At 34.0% G+C, this 10,000-nt stretch overlaps 1 protein-coding gene across 9 annotated transcripts in view; it reads right to left on the reverse strand.

Annotated features, from left to right (window-relative positions):
- The window catches only part of LOC106868354 (N-acetylated-alpha-linked acidic dipeptidase 2), a 1,027,134-nt gene that overhangs the window by 125,260 nt on the left and 891,874 nt on the right, over positions 1-10,000 (reverse strand). For all 9 annotated transcript variants that reach the window (XM_052970677.1, XM_052970676.1, XM_052970678.1 and 6 more), the window contains one exon: positions 5,248-5,374. In XM_052970677.1, coding sequence (XP_052826637.1) covers positions 5,248-5,374 — 127 coding nt within the window. The remainder of the gene's footprint in view (positions 1-5,247; positions 5,375-10,000) is intronic.

The following is a 10,000-nucleotide window of genomic DNA, read 5'->3' on the forward strand; positions in this document are numbered from 1 at the left end:
TAGGTATAATAAAAAAATATTCAGACAAATACATAACAAAAACACCAGGACTTACAAATATATATAACATACAGAAAATTGCACTACTGGGTACTGCACACATTCTACGCAAAACACTTTCAATACAGTAAACATAAGAGCACCACAGCAAACCACAGCACATACCCAAGGCGCACAGAGCTGCGCTCGGTAGTGAAGTGAAAGCACGTTATAAAAATAAAACTACTGAATAATAATAATAATAATAATAATAATAATAATAATAATAACAACAACAGTAATAATAATAATAATAATAATAATAATAATAATAATAATAACAACAACAGCAATAATAATAATAATAATGAAGGAGCCTATAAGTATCTTGCAATAGGGGAAAATGATAAAATTAGAAGAAAAGAAATTGAAGAAATTCACAGTAGAGAATATTTTCAGCGAACAAAGATTTTAGAAACCACATTAAAAGTAGGAAATCTCATATAAGCAATAAACTTGAAGGGTGTTCTACCAGTAAGATATAAAGAAAGAATCACTGAGTGCAGAAAAGATGAGCTGAAGGATATCCTCAAGAAAAGTAACAACACACAATGCATAGAAGCATACACCCTCCAATCAAATGTGAACCACTTATACTGAAGGTAAAAATGAAAATGAGTGTTGAAGAGGTAATGGAACTAGAGTTAACAAGCTTAGGAAAGAAGATCTTGAGGTGATAAGTGAAGAACTATTTACTGGGTTAGCAGAGCCCATAGGGAAAAAGAACAAGAAAATGTAGGAAAAGGGAAGTTAAACTTTGAAGGAAAGAATCTCTATTCAGTGTTTTTTTAAAAGACAAAAGAGATAAGGGGTGATAAGGATATCAAATTCTGATTTAAGATAGTATTGAAGAAAGAGACTAAAGAAATGATTTTTTACAGCACAGGAACATGCTTAAATGATAAATTGGATAGATAAATAAGACTGTTCACCCAAATGTAGAATGTGTGTTGATAACACACATAATAACTATAGCTCACAATTGTATTTTAATGCTCAGTTAGCTCAAAACAATGATCACAAGCTTAGAAAAGATAAAATTGTTTCAAACAATTCACTGGAACCTTTACAAGAGGTTTGGTTTTGTATGCACAGAAACGAGCAATGACTATTTTGCAGGAATAGAGAGGAGTCTTTTTTAAAATGATAAAATGAGATTTTACAGGACTTTCCAATACAAACTGAAAGGAGAATACTATATAACAAACCAGAGATTGTGGCTGTTGATAAGAAGAAAGTGTGTCTTGAAACTGACAGGGCATGACCATTTGATATTAGAGTCAAGAAAAAGCAAAAGCAAAGCATTATATTAACTGCCTATCAAATATGTATATCTACCTATTCTCCTGATACTCTGTCTATCCAAAATCTATATGCTTATCCACTATCTTTACATTGTCTCTCTTTATCCAAAGTATATTTATCTATTCTCTTTATATAATGTCTTTTGTCTTTGTTCATATATTCTCTTCATATTCTGTCTATCCACACATATATATTTATATTACACACACATATACATACATACATACATATATATATATATACACACTCTTGCTATCAAAGTCTATCAGTTTTCTTTATAGTCTCTCTACCCTGTGTCCTGTGTATATAAATTTAACCATCCACTTTCTTTATATGCTGTCTATCCAATGTCTATGTTTATCCATATATTATATTCTGTTTATTTAATGTCTATATGTTTAACTGTTCTCTGTATATTTCTCTCTCCCCAATGTCTATCTCTATGAATTCTCTTTGTAAATTGTCTATCCAATGTCTATCTTTACCCAGTCTCCTTCTATCCAATATCTATATTTACAGTGGAAATATAACAATCCATTCTATGAGCAATCCCAGCTTGCTGCTGCTGCTGCTACTACTACTACTACTACTACTACTACTACTACTACTACTACTGATAATATAATAATAATAATAACAACAAAAATAATCCTTTCTGCTGTAGGCTACAAAGCCTGAAATTTTTTTTGGGGGGGGGAAATTGATTACATTGACCCAGTGTACAACTGGTATCTATATCACTGATCCCATGAAAGTAAAGATGACCTTGGTGAAATTTGAACTCAGAATGTAAAGAAGGATGAAATGCTGTTAAACATTTTGCTCAGCATGATAATGATCCTACCAACTGGCCCACTTAATAATAATAATAATAATAATAATAATAATAATAATAATAATAATAATAATGATCATCATTTAAGGTCAGTTTTTCATGCTAGCATGGGTTAGATGGCTTGACAGGAGCTGGCAAGGCCAGGGTCCATACCAGGTTCCATAGTCTGTCTTGGTTTGGTTTCTACAGCTGGATGCCCTTCCTAATGCCCACCACTTCATAGAGTCTACTGGGTACTTTTTATATGGCACCATACCCAGTGCTTCTTACATGGCATCATCACCAGTACATTTTACATGTCACCATCACCAGTGCTTTTTATGTAATGATAATAATAATAATAATAATGATAGTAATAATAATCTTTTACTGTTTCATGTAATTCTAATATCTTTGAACTAACAGAAGTTTGTTCTGCTAAATGAAGTTTTAGTCACAATAGCTTGTACTAAGGGAATATATGAAGTACCAAGTGTTCAGAAGATTTAAATTTATTAACTTATAAAAGTTTGAAGCAAGCAAATTGCTAAGTGTTGTATTCATGTCAATGTGGATGAGAATTGATTCATTCATGAACAGTGAGCTGAGACAAGCACGGAATGCATTTCAGGATTACAAATGCAAGATGTATGTGTGTGATTTGTGTTGGAGAAGATTGAAGCAGTATGACCACACAGAAGAGATGTGCAGCAAGAAGATGTTAAATATAAGCAGATAATTTAGAAGACATGGATTTAGCGAGTAACTAAGCTTGCAAGAATGTGATTGCGTATGCAGTTTGAAATGGAATTAAATGGAAAGACACTGATAGTTTATCTTGAGAAACTGATAAACTAAAACAAAAATTAAGCTAGAATTTTATGATTCTGCGATATACTGATGCTTAGTGACTGAGTCATTCGGAATATATTAGACTATGTTATAAACATCAGCATTCAAAGTTGCCTGCAATGGAAAAATTTGGTTCAGAAATCTTCCTTGAAGAAGGACTTTACATTAAAAGATAAGAATTCTCCTCTTTTCTTGGTAGAAGAGCATTAATCCATTTGTGCATTTTATAAGCCAATCTTTAGGATTTTGAGTTCAAACCCTGTATTAAGCACTGTAAGGATCTTTCGATCAAAGCCTATGTCTATTTGTTACAGTCCTACTAACTGGAAAATGGGTTCCTCTCTGATAATGATTTTTGAGGTTGGTATTAAGAAAATTGGAGTGCAAGAGGCTACTGAATAGAGGAAGCACCTTTGGTGTCTGACAGCTGCACCTTGCTGGGGATGATCAGTTGGACAGGTACCACTGGTTTTCATTCAACTCCTAATCTCCCACTTGATGGCTCCTAGTGTCACACCCCAGTACTCCCACTCCAACTAGTGGGAAAAACCAAGTGAGGGGATGGTGTTAACACTGCATCAGTAGGTAAAATATTAAGGCATCCCAAAGAGATACTGGCTAGTGTGGAGGAACCTGCTCAGGTCAACAATTTAGTAATTGGAGTCAAATTGTCTCTCAAGTAGAGGCATATGGTTGTGGCTCACAGCTTGGAGAGGAATGGGCACTGCCAAGCTAACTTGCCCATGATACATTCATGAAGATGTCACCCAGGATAACATCAAAAAGTGGATTGACCTCAGTTTCAGTGACTCACAGAGGGCAGCAGAAGACAGAAAGAAGTAATGAAACCTGGTTCCAACATCATCAGCAAATGCTCCAATGACCACACAGTTGATGAATAGATAGGAAGGATTGAGAAAATCATCTTTCCACAAAAAGCACAGTGCCAATGATTTATTTAATAACTAGGGCTCAACTTATGGTCATCTCATATTCTTGGGTCTCTTAAAATAACTTTCTACATGGTAATGTGCTGTCCTGTATTGTATTGAAAGCCTGCAATAAATTTCAGCCCCTGACACACCTTCAGATTAGAGACATCAGATCACTGATCTTGGTTATTTTTTTCCATGATGCACACTGCGAGCAGAGCAGCCATGTTTACTCTGTAACACAAGAAAGGAAACTGGAGTGACCAAGGTCAAGAATCGGTTATGTAACCACAAAAGTAACACTTTTAGCATGCAAGTACTGAAGGCAGTGTGGCTAAACTAAAGAAAATTTTGGCAAAAGTGTGGATAATTTTTGACTTCAATGTGCTAGTGTATCTCCAACAATATAGTTGTGGTCTAGTACAGAGTGACAACAGGGTAACACTGTTAGTAGGAGAGGTTGGGAAGGTGAAAGGAGAGGAATTTAAAACATGGATTTGTGAGGGTCTCCTAACAGTTCGTGTAATCTATTAAAATCTCACCCTTTCACACTGCTTCTGTTTTCATTTTTTTAATTTTCGTTTTTCAGTTACTAATTGCTAATTTCTCAATTGTCACTTTCTTCTACCTGTCCATTCCTCATGTCATGTTCACAAGTGCTTTAATTTATACTAACTTCTCTTAGCTTAGTGTCCCCTGTTTCATTTCATCTAATGCTACACTTCACTCTCCCCTTTCATCTTCCCAACCTCTCCTACAAATGGCATTACCCTGTTGTCTCGGTGCACTAAAATTTTTGGCTTCCACTAAAACTAGCTGTGTAATAGTGAAACAGCACCACCTATTTAGGATAGTTATTTAAAGTTACAAAGGGTTGTTGAGTGATAAACCTGTTAATACACTAACTCTTGTCAACTCTTTCATTTCATTCAAGTCAGAATTGTTTTATTTTCTTTTAACAGCTGAGACATAGGGGAAGAATACTTTCCATGACCTCTTTTCAAGGGTCCTGTGATGGTTTTAATCCTTTAATGTTTGGATTACTCTGTCAAATGTAATGCTCATTTATTCAAGCTGCTTTCAGTTAATCATGTCTTATCTTGTAGCTTTGAGATTTCAATGATGTGATTACTTATTTTTAGAGCAACATTGTAGGGTAGATGTAAGAGGCAGGATCTGGTTAGTTTGAACATAAAACAGGTAGAATATTTAGGCTGGATATGGCCAGTTCAAATGGTAAAGGGGTTAAACCACCGTAAACTACACTACTTAAAAAATTAAAAATCAAAACAAAACAAAACTAACCTTTACTGTTCCTGCAGGTGCATATCCATTGAAAGGTGCATACTCCACATGTTCATTAGACCAATTAAAGTGTGACTGAAAGTATGTGTTGTTGCCATCTTGGATAAAAACTTGATTTGGTTCAGCCCTGAAAAGAAATACATTGCTCATTAGAATCACCATTTCTTAAGGTACATAATTAATCCAGTGCTTCTATGTATGACTGAACTTGCATGACTTTGTTACAATGAAATAACAACAGTAGATTACCCAGAAAATTACAATTGTTAGATAATATTTTTCATATTCAAGTACAGAGAACTGTGTAGAACTTGGATCTGGCTTTGGTTTACAAATGGTTGTGTTAGTTAAAGTTAATGCAGGTTATCTAATAGGGACTTCAAATATAACATAAATAAATTAGACAAGTGCAAGCAATTAAATTAAACTGCGTTTAAGACTGAAAGGATGGATTTTCTTCATGGAAGCTTTGGCTGCAATCTCTTGGCAGGTTAAATATAGAACTTATTTAAAGTTAGAGTGGCTGGTGGAAAATTCAGTTATCCAGCAATAGCATGAAGACTTGAATAATCTAGTTAGTTACCTGGCTTTGTTAGGAACTAACTTGTTTGAGTACAAATTCTGTAAAAATTTACAACAGATTTTGAGCATTAATAAAACTATGTCAGTAATAAAACTTGTATTGAACAAGCAGTTAAAATAGTATGAAAAAGAACAAACTAATTACCAACTAACTTGTATGACTAGGTAGATATCAAGGAATGCTTCATGTACATTCCTTAAACATCACCTGTTCTATTAGCTTGTATGTAATTTATAGGCTGTTTTGCATACTCTCTTCATTGTTTTTGTTTTTCTTTGGAGTGTTCTTGTGAAATTAGATTAGCTAATCCTGTAATAATTGTTTAATTAGCTACTTCCACATAAAATTTGGTGCAATGAGATTCAAATAATTTAATTTCAAATAAAACACTAATAATGATATTGGTTTTTTTATATGTCAAGTTTATATAAAATTCTGTCTTCTATTGTTAGTTGATCATCCTATCAAGTTTTGTTATTTGTTTATTTCATAAGCACAGGCATAGGATAGCTGTAAACCACAAATTCCTCTTTCCCCATAGTGGATGCACAACAAACAGCTGAACATATGAGAAGGGGTAACAACAACTGTAATCCTGTAGAGACAGAGTCAACTGTGTTAACTTTTTATTATCCACAATGGGCAAACAAAGAGGGGACAATACACAACAGGACAAAAAGTAGGACAGATGTATGAAAAAATGAATGAAAGAGTGAAAAAATGAAAAAAAAAAAAAAAGAATGGAATGAAGCTACTTAGCCCCACCTTCAAGCAGCCTCATTTATACCTCTCCTCTTTTAAACCCAGTTCCTTTAAGATTGTCTATTTTATATTCTTTTAAAATATTTGTGTACTCTGTAATTAATGGCATCTCGTCTCTGTCCAAGTTTACTTCCCAATACTCATTTCCATAATCAGATCTATCTAATGTTTCTTGTTGGTCTTTGGTTAATATAAGACAACAGTGCTGACCCTTCACATTATCATACCCCTCAGTCGTCACGTTTTTTACGTCTTTCCATGAAGCTATCTCCTGGTTTAATTTTTCATTTATGTCATATATTATACCTATAAAACTTTTTTCCTTTAGCCAGGGGAGGGAAAGTTTGAGGGTCCTTGTGTGCGTGTGTCTTTCTTTTTTGTTTTTGTGTCAGAGGGGAATGGGTAGGCTTGGTGTCTGTAGGGGGAGGGCGGGGGCTGAAAGGGTGTGGGTTGGGGTTTTAAGTCTGTATCACTTGCTTTCTTTTATTTTCTTTTGTTTCTTCCATGTTTTCTCCCTTTTCTCCATTGTTGGCGGTAAGGTCACTTCCTTTTTTCCTGTTTCCTCCACCAATTCTGCCATTTCCTTCTCTTGTTCTTCCATTGTTTTTTGGTTGGTTTCAGGGCAGTTCACTTTAATGTGGCCTTTTAGGCCACATTTGTAACATCGAGGGATTCTGCCCTCCACCTTTACCCTCATTATTACCTCATCCATGGTAATGGTTTTCGTTATCTTTTCCAACGTTTCCGCTTACCCTTGAATAGTCATTTCCAGTGCTTGTCCCTTCCACATTTCGCATTGTGTTCTAGTGGTCTGGAGCACCGTCATATCATCCTCATTATCCATGAGAACTGTTGCTGTTATCCAGGCCACATCTAACTCAGGCAGTAAAAACCATCTACCCATACCATGGTTGCACGTCGTCCCAGGTAAGTGGGTAGAAGGACTATTTCATCGTTTTTGATACTTCCTGCTGCATACCTTTTTGTTGTTGCCTTATCTTTCATCATCACTTCCACAGTACCGAATTTGTTTCCTCTTGCCAGGTAAGTAATTTCATGCCAAATTGGTCTTAGCGCTTTCTCAATTTGGCTTGCAGTCATGATGTCTATTTTTCCTGCTTTAACTGAATACATCTTGAACATAATGGTTCTTTCCACTTACATCACTCAGCATTTCCTGTGGGTGGGGGCAAGGTCCACATGATACCTGTCCCTACTTAGCAATCCTTTAAAACTTTCAATTTTCTCCATATCGATTTCATTTCCTTGGTGTTTTGCCACATCCGCAAACTTTCTTTCCTTTTCAATTTTTCTGTCTATCTTCCCTATTGCTCGCAACAGCTCATCTTCAGAAGATGACACCTTACTAAAGCTGATGTCTGAATAGAACATCTTCTTCTCTATGAGGCCAACTCTCCTCATAAGAGGAGGGAAAGCACAAACACACTGCCACAAGGCAGCAAAAAACAATTAACAAAAGTGTTCAAAAAACACTGACGCAAAAAAATTAAACATCCAAACATGACGAAAAACACTGGAAAAATAATGTACTTACAACTTAGAACAACCTGGGATGGAATCAACTGTGTCCCAGTTTATTTTAATTGCAATATATAGAAAAAACAGACAAGTTCACATAAAACTTTTGCATGCCATGTGACTGGCAGTTTTTAATTTTTTAAACAAATGTACAGTGTTTGTTATATATTGATTGTGAGTTCAATACACAACATTATAATTACACAAAACTGCATATCTGAGGTGGGCTCTATATGATTTGAAATCCACATGTAAATGGACAGAATTAAATGCTGTATTAAAATTGATTCCTCATACTACTGTTCCTTCTATTCCAAAAATAAATAAACAAGAAAAGAAGAGTAGCAGAGCTGTCAAAACAAAGAAAAAATGTTTGTGTACATAACATAATATTTTTTGACACCTGTAATATGGTGATGATGTGTTCGTAATGGAAGCATTCGATGGTGTTTATGCAAAGATATTTTTATAAATATGAAACTTTTTGAAAGATTCTATCAAATATTGATTTTGAAAAGGATTATTTTAACTAAGATGGGAATGAAATGAAATATATATGATTAAAAATTGAAATAATCCTGCATGTTCTTCATTTTTAATGAAATTTCTGTCAAAATTTTTTAAAACACATTATAATACATTTCTTTTTCCACATTGTTAAACATGAGCAGAAGTGCTATAAATTTAGAAACTAGTACTGAATCAATCTTTTTAATATTTGGTTAAAACTATCAGGGAAAAGATGAGTATGTTGGTAGGAAACTAAACCACCAGCCATTAAGAAATCTGTATTGTCTCTGGCACCAAAAGTATTCATAGCTATGATGCTCAACTCTCAATAGTTCAGTCCACCTATCTTTAATTCTTCTTAGATACCAATCAGCCCAAGACTATCTGTTCCTATTGAACATAAACATCTATTTTAAAATGTTCATATGTAAATTAAACCCAGTCATCATAATTTTCTCTAAGAACCTTTGAAGCTATGTTCCAAACACTAGATTAATAACAACAAAGTTATTTTATAAAATTTCTCTAAATTCTTGATTATTTTAAAAATTCATTTGAACACACGGAAAGGTTATTTCATTAGAAATCTGGTCAAAAAAGGGTCAAGTAAATACTGTAGCATAGGAACAATTCCCTGCTAGATATTGATACTTAGTTAGCATAGTACTGAATATAGTAAGGAGAAAGATGGGCTTAGTTCCTGCATAGGTAAGATGTGAACATAAAGCCTAAAGCAACAGAAGAAAATATAGTCTGATGTTTTATCATTTCTGTCTTGTTATTTATTATCAGATTGGAAGAATTGTAAGAGTAGAAACAATATATTTTACAGAAATTGTTCCAGCTCTTTATATTCTGAGTTCAAATCCTGTTGATAAAATAAAGAGTTGATAAAATAAAGTACCAGTTGAGTATTGGTGCTTTATTTTATCAATTAAACCCCACCCTTGAAACTGCTAGTCTTGTGCCTAAACCAGACACAATTATCATTAATATTAAAGAGGGAGTAGCGTAGTTGATAACAGAAACACAGAATAGCAAAATTTAGATAAATCATTCTTCTGCATACACTTACGCCCGAGGTGGACCTTGCTATTCACTCTTTTATGACTGACAGAAGTACTAGGAATATATATTTGGAACAGTTCAATAATTTTACCAACTTAAAATTATACATAAAATTTCACTTTCGGTCTGTCTAAAATAAATCTTTATCTAAGGACACCACCACTGTCATCATCATCAGTAGCAGCAATATTACTTTAGTTAAGTGATATAGAATAAAAGTAATATCTTGGCTATCTAAAATGATAATTTGTCTGTGATTCCTAACTGAAATGGTTTTATTTACATAACTAA

The sequence above is a fragment of the Octopus bimaculoides genome, chromosome 9, assembly GCF_001194135.2.
Source record: "Octopus bimaculoides isolate UCB-OBI-ISO-001 chromosome 9, ASM119413v2, whole genome shotgun sequence".
In the NCBI taxonomy this organism is placed as follows: domain Eukaryota; kingdom Metazoa; phylum Mollusca; class Cephalopoda; order Octopoda; family Octopodidae; genus Octopus; species Octopus bimaculoides.